Source organism: Neltuma alba, unplaced genomic scaffold, assembly GCF_004799145.2.
Source record: "Neltuma alba isolate B1F8T4 unplaced genomic scaffold, ASM479914v2 tig00011253_pilon, whole genome shotgun sequence".
Lineage (NCBI taxonomy): Eukaryota > Viridiplantae > Streptophyta > Magnoliopsida > Fabales > Fabaceae > Neltuma > Neltuma alba.
Window position 1 is genome coordinate 150796 of NW_021635968.1, and position 16490 is coordinate 167285.

At 34.0% G+C, this 16490-nt stretch overlaps 1 protein-coding gene and 1 pseudogene across 2 annotated transcripts; one reads left to right on the forward strand and one right to left on the reverse strand.

The window, feature by feature from the left end:
• The first annotated feature begins 1065 nt into the window (after positions 1-1065).
• Positions 1066-8699, forward strand: LOC114763082 (ethanolamine-phosphate cytidylyltransferase). Of its 2 annotated transcripts, XM_028952679.1 has the most exons (10): positions 1066-1187; positions 1282-1619; positions 2102-2337; positions 3327-3508; positions 3705-3776; positions 4359-4426; positions 5995-6115; positions 6724-6789; positions 7301-7423; positions 8282-8699. In XM_028952679.1, the coding sequence occupies exons 1-10, from the start codon at positions 1176-1178 to the stop codon at positions 8351-8353; spliced, it is 1290 nt and encodes a 429-aa protein (XP_028808512.1). In that variant the 5' UTR covers positions 1066-1175; the 3' UTR covers positions 8354-8699. The 2 variants fall into 2 exon arrangements, with proteins under 2 accessions (XP_028808512.1, XP_028808513.1); XM_028952680.1 differs by lacking the exon at positions 1066-1187 and having other exon boundaries at positions 1194-1619.
• A 1489-nt stretch (positions 8700-10188) lies between these two features.
• LOC114763077 (50S ribosomal protein L7/L12-like) lies at positions 10189-12389 on the reverse strand (annotated as a pseudogene).
• Positions 12390-16490: the final 4101 nt, after the last annotated feature.

The window sequence follows — 16490 nt, forward strand, 5'->3', positions numbered from 1 at the left end:
TTACTAAAAAAAAGAAATAAGTTAATATGATAATTACAGAAAAAATAGATTTTATGATATATTTTAATTTAGAGGAATAAAATTGTTAATAATATATTTTTTATTAACATAATTAATAATACATAATATAATATAATTAATAAATAATTAATATGTATATATATTTATAAAATATAAGATTAAATATGTTTATAAAAAAATATGTTTATAAAAAAAATAACAAGATATATATCCTATAGGCTCTCACACTCTCTCTTTTTTCTCCAAAAGCAAAAAATTTTTGCTTTTTCCAAAACTATGGTTTTGGAGCCAAAACCATGGTTTGGCCCAAAACCATGGTTTTGGTTTTTGAGGGGGGTGTTTGGATAGTATTTTGTGCAAATCATGGTTTGGGCTTCCAAACCATGGTTTGCAAGTGCATCCAAACGGTGCCTAGCTGATGTGCATGTATGCTCCTTTTAAGTTTTAATGATAGAGCTAACATTGCAACATTTTTATAACTATAAATCAAACATTACACTACAAATGTTTAGTCATGCAAATAGCTCTTTTAAGAATAGTTGAGGGGTGAAAATGCCCTTTAATACAATTTTTTGCTGACTTAATGTAATGTTAAGATTAATCCATTTTTACCCCTAATTTAATGACTTATAATTAATGACTAATTGTAATGGCTTGATTACATCAGATAATTTTTTTGGCAAAAAATAATTATATAATGTGACTTTTTTATTTTCTTAATAAAAAATACATATATTTTTTAAAATTATATCTCACTTTTTTTTTACCAAAAAAATTATATCTCACTTTCAAATGTCACACTTATAGGTGTTTGAATTAACTTTTAAAAGTAATTTTATGATATTCAAAATTTAAAAAAAAGCCTGACGACCCTATTTAAATACTTAAAAAAAATGTTTTCATGCAGAATCTCATATAGTGATTTTTAATTTTATAAAATTATTTTTAAAAAGTTAATCTAAAAGTCCATATCACCATTTCACTTTCACTCCATGTTGCCGAAAGGGCACTATGTTCCCCCGAATAAAAGGAAAAAAAACAGAGAGAGAACCAAAAGAATCTCAACCCTAGTAGGTCCCTGGCTAGGCGGGAATGGAAAAGGATGATTATTCTCCAGACTGAAAGGGAATTCTGGAAATCGAAATTATCGAATCATGATCTGTAAGGTATCACTTTCCGTAATTTTCTGGAGCTAACTTTATTCTTTGATATATAGGATATAGAAATTACTTTACCTTCGTTGGTGCTGCTGCGAAAGAGGGACCGACGATGGGTGTTGAACCGGAAGAGAAGCGCTTGGCTGCGAAGATCTTAGCGTCGTGCTTGATCGGAGGCGTATTGGTGGGAGTTTCACTGTATGGGTTGTACTCAGGCGGAGTATTGCCGCCCCAGAATCTTTTGCCTCTGGGAGGATGGAAGAGGAGGAGGAAAAAACCTATTCGTGTCTACATGGATGGCTGTTTTGATATGATGCATTATGGCCATTGTAACGCCTTGCGTCAAGCTCGTGCCCTCGGTGACCAGCTGGTCGTTGGTGTTGTCAGCGACGCCGAAATTATCGCTAACAAAGGTCCTCCCGTGACTCCTCTGAATGAGAGGTTTGTTGTCCTTCCCACTCATAATTTGCTTGTTGCTGCCATTTTTGGTAGGAGGTGTACCAATTACAGAAGCAATTGTACTTCTATTCAATCGAAACTCTTTATTGCCTAATTTCACTCCGACTTATAGTCTTTGACGGGTCTGTTAGCTGGATATTTATAACTTATGACAGTGCTAACAATTTATCAAACTTTTATTGACTGTCATGAAATAATTTTCTATATCCGACAATTTGTATAACTGGATTTGTAGCTTGCTTTGATATTGCCTGGCAAATTTGTATTAATTATTTTTAGAAACTTGCTTAAACTGCTATGCTTGTGGGGATCCAGCATTTCCTGGAAGGAATCTTTGATGTTTGATGCCTTGCATCTTATTCTCAATCTGCGCTTATTTGGAGCAACTTACTTCATTTGTTGTTGAAAATTTGTATGGTTTATCAACAGTTTCCTAACAGGTAAAAATATGTACGCTGTTGTAGGTTAACTATGGTTAATGCTGTCAAATGGGTTGACGAGGTTATTACTGAGGCACCTTATGCTATAACTGAAGAATTCATGAAAAAGCTTTTTGATGAATACAAGATAGATTACATTATCCATGGAGACGATCCTTGTGTCCTGCCTGATGGAACTGATGCTTACGCCGTTGCAAAAAAGGCTGGTCGATATAAACAAATAAAGCGCACGGAAGGAGTCTCAAGTACAGATATAGTTGGTAAGAGTTATGGTTATTTGTTGCCTCTGTTGATCTGATATCACTGAAATACCGTGGAGGCTATGCAATTGGTATGTGGTTGTAATTTGAGGGTCAGTCTTTTATCTATGTACTGACTGAAATTTTATGTGGAGAGAGGATCAACTTCATCAGCATTCCCAACTGAAGAATTGTAGTAAAGTTGAATCATAGATCAGTATGTCGTGAAAACTGAAAAGAAAAATTTAAAATTGAAAAAGTAAATTGCTAAATGGCAAGGAAATAAAACCCGTCTCAGTGAGATGAACGTGATATTTTGATATTATCTTTCCAGTGGAATTGATCTCAGGTCTATGGAGTATAAGAATATCTACTTTAAAATCAGAGAAGTACTTAGTTATCATAAAATATGAAATAATTGAGTGACCCCAATACATTGCCCAAAGGGCATAAAATTTATATGTAACTTCCACAATAATACTGCCTCATCTTCAATAAGTGATAATTTAGTTGACAAAAATGATCATTTTGGTATTAATACTAGATTTCAGAGCGAAAGAAAAGAACAAAGCCATTTCTTTGCTCCGTTTTCAATCCAATTTAGAGCATTGGATAGTGTTCCTTCTTGGATTTTCTTATTTGTTAGAATTCTAGTATGTTACAATTTCCAATTTCCAATTTTAGCAAAAGGTGAAATTTCTAATGGAGAAAAGGACTCTCAACTTATCGCCGCTTTGAATTATCTCTTGCATTTTGCATTGAAATTGTGGTTTTTTGGCCCAAAATTGGGAATTAAACTGAAGCCTGTGGCACACCTCATTATTTCTTTCTGGTTTTGCACATAGTTTGGTTCAATGTTGGCTGGTTGTGAAACATATCATCAAGCTTTTGTTTCTTTATATTTTTCATTTCGAGTATTTGACTTTTTTCCAATCAAAATTTTGTTTGGCTATTGTTCATAATACTACATTGATACGCATTTAGCGGTAATTCAACAATTTTTTGTGCAGGTCGAATGCTTCTCTGCGTGAGAGAAAGGTCTGTTAGTGATAGTCATAATCACTCTTCTTTACAAAGACAGTTCAGCCATGGTCATAGCCATAAGGTGGAAGATGGTGCATCTGCGAGTGCAACTCGTATATCTCATTTTCTTCCCACATCTCGCAGAATTGTCCAGTTCTCAAATGGAAGGGTATGTTTATGTACATGCTCTTACTCAAGTTTTTCATCAATTTCCTTATTTCCTTGTTATCTGGCTGTTTTCAAATGATGTCCTGTCCCTCCCTTCCTTTCCAAATTCTCATTTAATAACATTTTATGGGAAAAAACAGCATGCTTGGCACATCTGCTACTCCTGATTTAGCTTGCTCTCGTGCCTCTTGTTCCAGGGTCCAGGTCCTAATGCTCGCATCGTTTATATGGATGGTGCTTTTGATCTCTTCCACGCTGGACATGTGGAGGTATGCTGCTATGCATGCAATCTTGCATTTTTCATACTCAATTGCCTTCTTTACTTTCTTGACTGCTGTTATTTGGCGTGTTGCTGGACTTCATAGTGATGAGAATATTGCGTTGGCAGTGCTAATTTCTTAGCACTTTGAAGTTCAACGTATTAAATTATATAATAAGGCATTGTAGTTGATAAATAAAATTAACAAGGTGGGTATGGTAATTGGTGCCAGGTCAGTAACCCCAAATCAGGTTTAGTTTGACTGAAGATGTGGGTTACTGGCTGAAGAGAGGTTTCATGAATAGCAGGACATTCTGTACTCCTACTTGTCATTCTGTAGTTAACAAATATTTGAAATTCGGGATATTTGGTTGTAGGTAAATTTCTTGCATTTGGACATTTTTCATTGTGCAAATGAATCGTTATGGAAAATTTCTCGTCTTGAGATTTATCTTTCATCGATGCCTTTTACTTACTATCTCTTATTAGAGCAGATTTCGTTGACAATTCTCCCCCTTGATAGTATCATTACTGTTATATAATAGTATCAATACTATTATACCTTTTGATTATTGGCTTTCATGTTGCTCAGATCTTGAGGCTTGCTCGGAAGCTTGGGGACTTTCTTCTTGTTGGAATTCACACTGATCAGACTGTCAGGTTATTTAAACTCTTTATTTCCCGACTGCTTGTTATTTTATATTGTGCTTCTTATTTGATTAATTTTTACTCTTTTAGGCAGTTTAAATCATTGTATTGCTACCCTTTTATACGACTAATTTTATCCTCCAGAAATTCTTACACTATTTACAGTCACCCTAGGCACAAAGTCTTCCACTTGAACACAGCAGAGATTGTAAATTCTGATATACATAAAGTCCTGATGCAAACTTCCGTTTGTTATAAAAAAGCACCAAGATAATGTGGTCTTTTTGGATCGTGCATGGCAATTAGTCAATGGTTTTCAAGATGGTATCTCCATGCTATGGGATTGGCAAGCTTTGCTTTTATTTTTAATCTTTCTCAATTAATGCATCTTTTCCTTTGCTTGGTTTTTTTTTTTTTCCTTCCCTCTCTTTGCTCATTGATTCTACCCAGATGTTTTGTGCTTGTGCGCTGTGTCACTATTTCTATATGCTTTTTCAAGTTGTCTTATTATCTCCCAAAATAAGGGAGGAAAAACTCTACGGATGTTAAATTATCATAAATAGGAATTAGGATTTTACCCTATTGTATAGCACATCCTTGGTTAAACATTAAGGATGTCAGATGAAGGTCATGCTTCTTTCTAGTCCTTTTCAGCATTCATTATGTCACCTTGTGCACTTTCTCCTCATTCTGACAAATAATCAGTTAAGACGTTCATGCGAGCAGTTTGTTGGATAATTTTAAGACTGTTGGAATGGATCTTAGCCTCTTCCTAAGGATATTCTTGTTAGTTCAGAGGTGTTAACTTTTCTCTACAATTTGTGGATGACGCACCTCTTTTACTGGATGATGAAACATCATGAACTCCATAGTAATGCTGTTCTTCTTTGTTCTTCAAGACTAACTTATTCACAACCATCTTAGCAGCTTTTGCTTTGGATAGACATTCTCTGATATTCCTGTTTTCTCTGTTAGCTGACAGACTCTTCAGCAGCCTTTATAATTTAGAAGTTCCTTTGGGAAGTAACCAAGGGATATTTCTTTTTTGAGACCCTCTTGTTTAAAAGACTTCCAAGAGGTTGAGTACCTTGTAGATTGAAGCCTTTTATCTTTGGAAAGGTTGTATTGCTCCTACTTGTGTCCAGCATTGTAGTTTATCTCTTTCTAATCGCACACTGTATGTTCCATATGCTGAAGAAGATAATGGAGGATGTCCTTGGTTTGATGTTGTTGAGTTGAGATTGAATCTTATTGGCTGGGGAATTTGTTTTGGACCTTAAAGGTGAAAACAAAACTTCATATTCAAAAACACTGCATCAATGGAGACTACTTTATGGCACTGGGTCATCCAAATTTTTTCCCTGAATAGACGGCAATCTGGCATTCAAAAACGTCAGTCATTTACCTCCTTGGTGACTTATCCCAGGACCTTGTTTGTTTAAAGTGATTTCTCGTCGCTCAAAACATGTATACTTATTAGACTTGTCATAAGTAAAGCTTCTATTAATGTACATGTTTCCATTATGCTTAGGATTGTTAATGTTAGACAATTTTGACATATTTTGCTAATGGCTTTATAGTGCAACTAGAGGAGCACATCGTCCAATCATGAATCTGCATGAGAGAAGTCTAAGCGTTTTAGCATGCCGCTATGTGGATGAGGTTATAATTGGGGCACCATGGGAGATTTCAAAGGATATGGTTAGTTCATAAATTCAGCAGTTCACTTATTTTGGAATCTTTCTTTGTTCATATGGGTAATGTTGTTTTGATCAATGATCATTTAATAGAGGGAATAATTGAATTGGTCTATCTGTTATGAATCTATTTAGAAGTATTAAACTTTAAACTGAATGACAACCAGTACATGACATCTTTCTTTTTCCATGTTTTGAGTTTTGAGCCATTGTTAGGTTATTTTAAATGCTAGAGAAAATAAGTGTGGGAGGAGGGCTTGAGGGAACTAGAATCCTTCCATTCTTTCATAACATATCCCTTTTCAGGAGATGAAATTAGCACGTGAATTAGCTTATTTTATGTTTGTTTGTCAGCACAGCTGCAAAACATGTCTTCTAAATGCTGCGTTGTTTAAGGTGTCTTGCTAGGTTCAGTGGCAAAGATGTAGCTGCTATTTAGCTAATATGTTTGAAGAGATCTTTAGTTTAATATGAAGTGTTGATGCTTTTCTTTTTATAATATTTTAATTTTGATGCTTTTCTGTTTATAATATTTTAAAAAGCTGTAGTTAAGTAATTACGCATGCATCCATTGTTGTGATGTACTGATAGTTGAATTTCTGTTGAGTGCAGATCACAACATTTAACATCTCATTAGTTGTCCATGGTACCATAGCAGAAAATAACGATTTTCAGAAGGCAAGTTTGCATAACTTATGCCAAATTCTGATATATGTACAGTTATCTCTACTTATGTTACCGATGAAGGTAAAATTTCATGGAAAAATACTCTTATTTTACTGTCAATAATCTGAATTACAAAGGGCAAGAACCAAAAAATAAATAGTTACCAGAGCAAGAAGATAGCACGCAGGCCATGCACCAGATAAGGGAAGAAAGAAGAAAATAAAACACAATAATTGGGGTAATAAAAGCGTAACTATAAACTAAAGAAGGTGAGAAAGTGAAACAAAGAAAAAGAAGAAGTATCTGTTGCAAGAAATCTGGGGATTAAAAGAAGATTTGGGTCAGTAATTATTCATGCCAGATCTGGAATGTTTTCCAGATCCGGTCACCCTTAATTATTTAACCAAATCAGTCTCCGATCCTTATAGATTTCAGCGCTGGTGCCCACAGAAGGCACTAACCTGCTTTTGTTAGATATAGAACCACACTATTTAGGTGGCTCCTGACATTGGTTTTCATACAGGAAAATAGCAATCCATATGCTGTTCCCATTAGCATGGGCATCTTCCAAATCCTAGACAGTCCTCTAGATATCACAACAACTACAATAATTAGAAGGATTGTAGCAAATCATGAGGCTTACCAGGTAATTATCTTTTTCCATGCGTTTTGCATTCAAGTGTATTATTTTTTTATGCTATTCTGTTACTTAGGTTCTGCTCATGGTGCGCATCTCTCTCTGCCTTTGTGATACCGTTGGTCCCTTTTTTGTGTGCGCTTCTTTTTCTTGAATTGAACTTTTGCAAAGATGGGATTTGAACTTGAGATCTTACAAAATTTTGAGCCTTGCAAGCTACCAAGCTGCTTTGCACCACGATCTGGAGGTGACTTTAGAATTACTAAAGAAAGAACGATTTAATGGATCCTTGTATCATGCATGCACTAATAGGAACCCATGTTTTCAAAATGATGGCGGAAAACCTATTGCAGTTGATTATCATAGAAGAATATAGAAAAATGGAGAGAAATTTTCATTCATAACAACTTGATTTTGGTGCTTCGTACAACTAACATGGATAAACTATTTCAGGAAGCCTCTGTCCAGATTACTCCTGATCTCAAAAACTAGCACCTAGTCACATGTTTAAAAACGAAGATGAAGATGTTAGATGCACTTTTACAGTGATGATTGTAACTTTCCATTAATTTTCCATCTATCTTGGGTATTTCTTCCCTTTTTTTTTTGGGGGGGGGGTGACGGATCAAATAATCTTTTTATTCTAATTTTTGCCTCTTCTCCCTCTAATTTTTGTTGGAATCTCAGTGATTTTCAGTTTATTCATGTCCTATTGTCCCTTATTTACCTCACAGGATCTCAACACAACAGTAGTTTTTTTTTTTTATCAGTATATCATGCTTTTGTTATGTAGTGTTACCTCATGTCATGGGCTTACAATTTTCGTTCTAGTATCATTGTCATTAATGTTTTCCATTATGCATGCAGAAACGCAATGAAAAGAAGGGAGAGAGTGAGAAGAGATACTACGAGGATAAGTCATACGTGTCTGGTGACTGATTTTATGGATCGTTCATCTGCTGTGAAGGATACATGTTTTTGGTTTTTCTGTCTCTCTTTTCTCTCTTAACCATATATTTAGGATTTCTTGCAGTTAGATTACACTTAGTTGTCGGCCAAATGATTATGTGGTCTTTACAAATCAGAACCTTAGGGTTATTTAATTACTTTTGTTTTGGCTATAATGTGATTCCTGTATTGCTTGTTTTAGACTATGATGTGATTATTGTATTACTGTAAGGGGAGGACATGATTAGGAAATTTTGTTTAGGTACTTATACTCTTTCTTTTTTCCTGTTTCCTTTGTCCCGCCTTGGAGGAATCATAATTGATCCTTTTGGACTGACAAGGTTGGTGCTTGTGAAAATGTGCGCAAATTTCAGGTATTCATGAATCCCCTCCCCGCGCAACGTGGAAGATTTTAGGACGTTAAGTTAAAACTATGCATGTTTCTTTGCATAATGAATGAAGTCAAAAAAAAAAAAAAAACCTAGCTGAATTATTGATGATTTATGAATAGTAATAGTATGGTTGGTTATGTATCTCATTATATGTCAACATATTGATGTATTATATTTTTTGATCTTATAATATTATAGTTTACGTATTACTTTATATGTTTTCATAGCGTTGTATGAGATATTTCAGAAAATACTTCTAAAAATATATTATAAAACGTATTCATTTATTAAATATTTAAATTAAATGGTTTTCCCCACAATTTACATGGGTTAAGAGAATAAACACAAAACGTTGGCCCATAAAAAAAAAAAGGTTAAGATGTATTTAATATTCTGTGCTAATAAAACGTTCATAACTTTCGACATAAATCAGAAATCTTATTGCAGTAAAATCAGTAGGCACAGAGGATCACTCACCATCATTACAAGAGTTTTTATGGAGAAGCAGAAATTACCAAGGTAAGATCATTCTTTGGCTATGCTTAAGAGCTTCCTTTCTTTGGATTCAAAATTTTGGGTTGTTAGTGCATCATGAACTGCAATCATTAACTGTGAGCTGCATGTAAAAATGCTTCATCAGGATTCCACTCAAGTCTCCTCCTTCTGCTGATTCAGTTTGGAAGGAGATCTCCCCCCCCCCCCCAAAAATATTAAGAGTTATAAATTTAGAGTAGTTTTTCTTCCTTTATTTTTAAAATCTTCTTATGACACTCAGGTTTTATCGTTTGGGACTTTGTAATCCTTTTAATTTCAATATCATTCTGTCCTTTTACTTAAAAAAAAAAATGAACAAGTATTTATAGACTTAAGGGAAATAAAATAAATAAGAGCCATGAACTGAAATGGACATGAATTAGCATTAATCAAATATTTCAACTCACTCCTACTGCAGGGAACCAGAAAAAATCAGACTTGGCATTAATTAACCGCTACCTCCATAACATTTTCATGTTTTCCCTACAGGGGAGAAGAGAAAGAGGTTCAGTTGTTCCAGCAAATATGATACTCAAGGGCTTATCTCATGTTTTGACTTATTATAGATCAAATGAGCATATAAAACTTAAAAAGGAAAAAAAATTAACCAATACAAGATCAACTAATTACCATGGATTAGTCATGCGCACAAGAGTCATGGAGTGTAAGAATACAGTTGGCAAGCGGCTGGTATAAATTTGAGTTCATCACAGAACCATTTAAAAAGATTAACCTCCAGGACAAACTGAAATTTCAACCGTAAAAAATACAAACAGTAAGCTCTAGCAATATCTACCTACGGGAAAATTCTCAAAACAATATCAAATTGTAATTTATTTGCCTCAACCTACAGAGTTTGTAATTTATTTGCCTCAACCTACAGAGTTTGTAATTTATTTGCCTCAACCTACAGAGTTTAATTTAGTTTTCTTTGCCTCAAACAACCCTTCTACTCCAAAACTGCTACTCCTGCAGCAGCTTTAATTTTTTCTATCATGTCATTTGCCTCTTCTTTAGTGACCCCTAATTGTTTGAGCACAGCGCATACTTTTTCAATATTTGGCCTCTTTCAAACCCAGGTTGGTAAATGTTCTGACCTCCTTAATCACCTTGATCTTTGCTGCAGCATCAAACTTATCCAACTTGACGTCAAATGCTGTTTTTTCTGCTTTTTTCTCCTCACTCTTCAGTCCAGCCTCACCACCTTGTGAAGCCAAGTCCATGCCTTTTGTTGAAATTGGCTGCAACTTCGGAAGCCTTGGTCTCTCTGCCAAAGTAGGCATAATCTGACGGCGTGCTTTACCAAGCAGTGCAGCAATTCGCTCTGCTAGCTGAAGAGCTTTCTCTGGGGGAGTAGGTCTGGGGCCATATGGATCATAAAATTGAGGAATTTTGTACTTTTTTCGCCTGGCCTTTGGATATCCGGGTACAAAATCAGGTTGGAATGCACGACAATTCCCAACTGCGTATGTACTGGGCCAAGTGCAGCGACGAGGAAGCAATCTGGAAATTACAGTAAACCTCATGTTTTCGTTCAATCAAGATTGTGACTCGGAATCAAAATGCAGGGGAAAGTTTCTCTCCCGACACAATATTTGCTTCACCCCCGTCAAAGTTCAAAATCACTCTCTTTAACAAACACTTGAGAAGCAACGAGGTCATATGGTAAAGCACAAGTCATGAGTTACATGATAATTCATACAAGTGCAGATGCTCATATCATATCAACATTCTACCCAAATATTTTCATGGAGAAGAGGAAAGTATCATCAGAGTGCATCAGAAGATAGCTGGAAATGATAACCCATAAAATATCACGTCTCTTACTCATAATCTAATTGATCAAAATTGTTAAGAGTCACAAGCATAATACCCAATGCGACATTCTAAGATGATAAAATTGTCAAAAAATTACATGGAACACCGATATTCCCACTATGGGAGGGGGTGGGGTAAAAGTCCCACTTCCAAGTACTCATACTTAATAATACATGTCTTGTCCAATTCATTTGGAAGCATGGTGAATACTTTTAACCATGATCCATCATCTTCATTTAAACCAACCAATGTTCAGATGCCTTTAGATGAGAACCAATGAAACTAAACACTGTAATTCGAATTAATGGCTGCTTCTTTCAGTAATTGAACAATACCAATGCTGCAAAAGATCTTCAATTTTCAATACACACCCATATGTACTCATTCATTCAGTACCAAGGGCCCAAAATTGTGATTCAAATAAAAAACCCTGCTTGAATTCTTTTTACCACAAGGAATCAATGCATAGACAAATATAGATAAAAGTTCAATAAATAGAGTTAATGGCCACCCAAAAAAAAGAGTCGAAAAGGGCCAGATAAAAAATTAAAGTTAACATTGTTATTACAAAAAGCACTTGCAGGATAAATTTGTGACTGCATTGGACATTTGATATCCGGAACAAAAGAAGAAGTTACATTTCTAAGCTCTGAATGGCCTCTCTTTTTAATTACAGAAGCAATTCAAGGTTACAAGTAATGTTCTAACTTTGTGAAGGGTAGCATCATAACTTTGTAACAGCTGGCAATTCATAAGTTCATGTTGTTCAAAAACTTCAAATGGGAGAGGACATCATCACACGTAGTAAGGAGTTATTGCCTAACGAGCATAATGTCCTCCAGAACGTCCATGTATTTTATCATACACTTGATAAATTAAATTCAACATACAAGACCTTCCCATTATAACGGGCCGTTCAAAAGGATCCCCTATTGTTCCATAAAAGAAAACACTGCTTTTCCTCTCGACTCGAGTCTAAATATCCATGGATTTGTTATTCTCTGTTTGCTTATTGGCCTTAGGTAATTCAGAAGACACTAGTTTTATCTAACCTCATGTTCATATCTCTTTTTGAAAGATACTATTCGATAATGTCTATCTAGCATAATCCCCTGCTGACACTAGTGAGCATTCAAAATACAAGGTTCGTACGGAAGTATATGGAAGCATAAACAGATCATACCAAGTCTTTACTTGTATGGCCCACAAGAGAGCGACGCCGACGATATCTGATCCGAAGCGATGACTCCGATAAGTCCCTTCTGAATGAAAAGCCAATGGAGCGTGACGTGAGGCCGATAGGTTTTTTTTTTTTTTTTGGGGGGGGGGGGAAGAAGGGGAAGATTCAGAGGAAGAAGGTAGGCTTAGGGTGCCGGCACACTGAAACGCACCGCATCGGGATTTTATTTTGGGTAGAATTTCTATTCATGTCTCTTTATATATATGTGTGTGTGTATATGTATATATGTTGTTAAGAAAGGGAAATTTTTAGGTTAAAATGACATTTAAGATTAAAAAAAAAAAAGTAAGTTTCAAAGATCTTTATTAAAAGATAATTCTAAATTCAATTTGATTTTAAATTGATTTTTTTATTTTGCACGATATCTTTTTTTAATAAAATTAGAAATTTTTATATTTACATATTATACAAATATTATATAACTATTTAAAATTATTATCTTAGTCATTAATTTGATATTTTTAGTGTTTATTAGGTGGCTATGTGATGTGAGAGTTCTCAAGTTTGGATAAATATTATAGAACACCAGGCGTAGTTAGAGCTGTCAATAAGGGCTAGCCCTTGAAGGGTCAGGGTCTAAAAGGGCCGGCCCTTTAAAGCCCACATACCTTAAAATTATCTAATTATTAAAGCCCGGCCCTTGGACATGCGGGCACAGGGCTTAAAAGGGCTGGCCCTTTTATGTTCTTTTTTAAAATTTAAATTCTTTTTAATTATTTTAAAATAAAAAATAAAACAACAAAACTTCTAAGATTTTTTATTCAAATTATAAATATAAGTAAAATAAATTAGTGGTGTATAGAAAAAAAATTAAATGCCAATAAACTATTATCCAAAATTTAAAAAAATCAAAATCTAACAAAACACGAAAAACAGAAAGATCAAATCTAGCAGTTAAAGATTAACAATATCAACATAATTATTATCTTTATCATCATCTTCATCAGTATCATCAAGATCAGCAATATTTGATTGTTCTTTACTACAAATGAGCTCTTCTTCAGTGATAAAAATATTAAGGTTTTTGTCTTCATTTACCTTATCTAAAATAAAACTATGCAGTAATTATAAGTACAAATAAGAGCCTGAACATTTCTTCGAATAAGAAAAGTTTTACACTTTGTTAAGATATGTAAACCGATGGTAAATGAAGATCTACTAGCTATTATGGTGATTAAAATGTTAAGAATATCAGCTGCCATTCTTGAAAGAATTGAAAATTGATTTTAATTATTCTTCCACAAATCGAAGACATCTAATTCTTTTCAATTATCTAGCTTGAGTATTAATTCTTCTAAGTATTTTTCTAATTTAAACTTATTCATAAAAGACTAATATATAACTTTATAAATATATTGATAATAATAAAAAAATAGGCGGGCTTAAAAGGGCAAGCCTTTGGCCCTAAAGGGTTAGCCCTTTTATTTTTGAGCCCTATAGGGCTAGCCCTTTTAAGCCCAATTTCCTTTTAAACCACCTAAAATACAAGCCCGGCCTTCTACTTAAAAGGGTTTAAAAGGGCTGGCCCGATGGACTCGGCCCGTTTTGACGGCTCTAGGCGTAGTATATCAATCATATTTAATTATTAATTTAGCAACCTTTAAAAAAACAAAACAAAAAACTTTGGCATCCTCAGCTCTTTTTTCCCCCTAGCTTTTTTAGGGCCAGCGAGATCTCCACTTTCTTTGCACCAAGGTTCATGGTAGGAATGGACTGAAATGTGAATAATGGATTACTGGTTAAAAAATAAGTTTACAGTACAGAAAATAATGGAATGTATTTGTCGGATTCCCAAGCCATAGTTATTTTTCATACAATTATTATGGATCCATTTGAATGCATGGGCCTTCCATCCTTTTAAAATACCAGATCCTGGACATTCCAACAATGTTTTATACAATGTTCAAAATACCCTTCTTCTATTTTCCAATTTCCCCTTTCATTTTCTTGAAAAAGAATTTGTATGAAGGTCCTTAAAATTGACAAAATTATATTGTTGTGCTTGGAAGCCTGATGAACCAAAGCAGTCACATGCAAATCAAATGAAATAAAGTGGAAAATTCATTATGTAAAACTATTTAGTTATTTCACAACAGAATAATTAAAGTCATTTGCTCCCTTGTGTGAATTATTAGATTTTATTTATAAGATTTTCATTTCATCATGAAATTTAAATCATCCGAAATACTTTCGAGAGATAAGTTAGAAATGGATAAAATAAAATAATGAGTATCATTGCTGCTTATATACAGGGCTAAGGCTTACCTTTTTTGTCTTAACGTATTTTAATTTCTTCATAAAGCATTTGTGTTCTCATCATTTATAGCTTCCTTATTCATTGTCACAGGTATGTTAGTTATAGTTCCTAGGCAAAAATTAAACCAATATTATGATTTTTGTGGATGTGAAAAAGTCAAAGGGCTAATCCCTACCTATGTTATGATTTTTGTTTCCATTCCATGTTGTTAAACTAATATTATTATATTATATAACTCGTGATTGATGAAGTACATCTGTAAATTTAGATCCGTTCCAACTTCTATACTATCTTGAATCTTGCAAAACAAGAACCTGGAAATTTATTATTTTTCTACCCACAACCTCGAATGATATTGTAAATCCTAAGATTCAGTTCACTTAGCGCACTAGTTGTCTTGCTCATTGCCCAACATAACTTTTTTTTTTTTTTTTCCTTTTCCCAGACGAACCTCACATATATAAACATGGAAATATGCAAATTTAGTGCACTCTGAGCCCATACCAAAGGTAGAGGGATATATGAATATCATTCTAAATTGAATGAAAAATTAATTGAAGCATTTATTTGGTTTCATATTTTATGTTTGCATTTTAGATAATTTGGATTGAGTTGTTATAATTTTGAATTAATTTATATATGTTTAAAATTTTAAAAAATACAGACTTTTTAATAGGTTTCAGGCTAGATCATGTTTAGTTACAGGCCAGGCCCAGGTTTAATAAAAGGTTTATGACAGGTCGCAAGCCAAGCTCAGGCTAAAAAGCCTCCATACAGGCTTGGCTTGTTAAAGGTGAAGCCTAGTTTGGCCTGGCCTGTTTCCACCCTTACTTGAAAACCTAATGAACCAAAGTACTTGCATGCAAATCAAATAAAATAAAGTGAAAATTTCATTATGTAAAACTATTTAATTATTTCACAACAGAATAATTAAAGTCGTTTGCTTCCTTGTGTGAATTATTTGATTTTATTTATAAGATTTTCATTTCATCATGAAATTTAAATCATCCGAAATACTTTCCAAAGATAAATTAGAAATGGATAGAATAAAATAATGAGTCTCATTTCTACTTATACACAGGACTTAGAATAAGACTCACATTTCTTTTTTCTTAACATCCTTTAATTTCGTCATAAAGCAGCTGTGTTCTTGTCATTCACAGCTTCCTTGTTCATTGTCACAGGTATGTTAGTTAGAATTCTTAGGCTAAAATTAAAGAATTTTCTAAAAACAACTTGTGGAAAATCTTATACTATGTGTGTGAAAAAGTCCAAGGGCTAATCCCTACCTATGTTTTGACTTTTGTTAACCAATATTATATTATACAACTGGTGATTGATGAACCACATATATAAATTTAGATCCATTCCAACTTCTATAATGTCTTGAATCTTGCAAAACAAGAACCTGGAAATTTATTATTTTTCTACCCACAACCTCAAATGATATTATAAATCCTAAGATTCAGTTCACTTAGCGCACTAGTTGTCTTGCTTAGGTTTTGCCTCTGCTGCATAATTTTGTATTTGGTTTGTTTCTCCAGACATTATTTTCAATACCCCAAGGGGTACCCGTGTCCTAACTTTAGCGATTATTAGTTGTAACTTTTGATTTTTTTGCTCTACATTACTTCTGATGGAAGGGATGCTTGTGATCATCTTGTTTCGATGCTCTCTGTTTTCTATTTAGAGCCTGGTCTTTAATTTGGCCTAGTTTTCTTTCTAGGCCTTACAAGGATGTTTGGGGAATAATCAAAAACACTTTAAGAAAATCTTTCCTTTCCCTCTTAACCTTACATTTAGGATTTCCTGCAGTTAGATTACACCTAGTTTTCGCCCAAATGACTATATTGTCTTTACAAGTCAGAACCTTAAGATTATTTAATT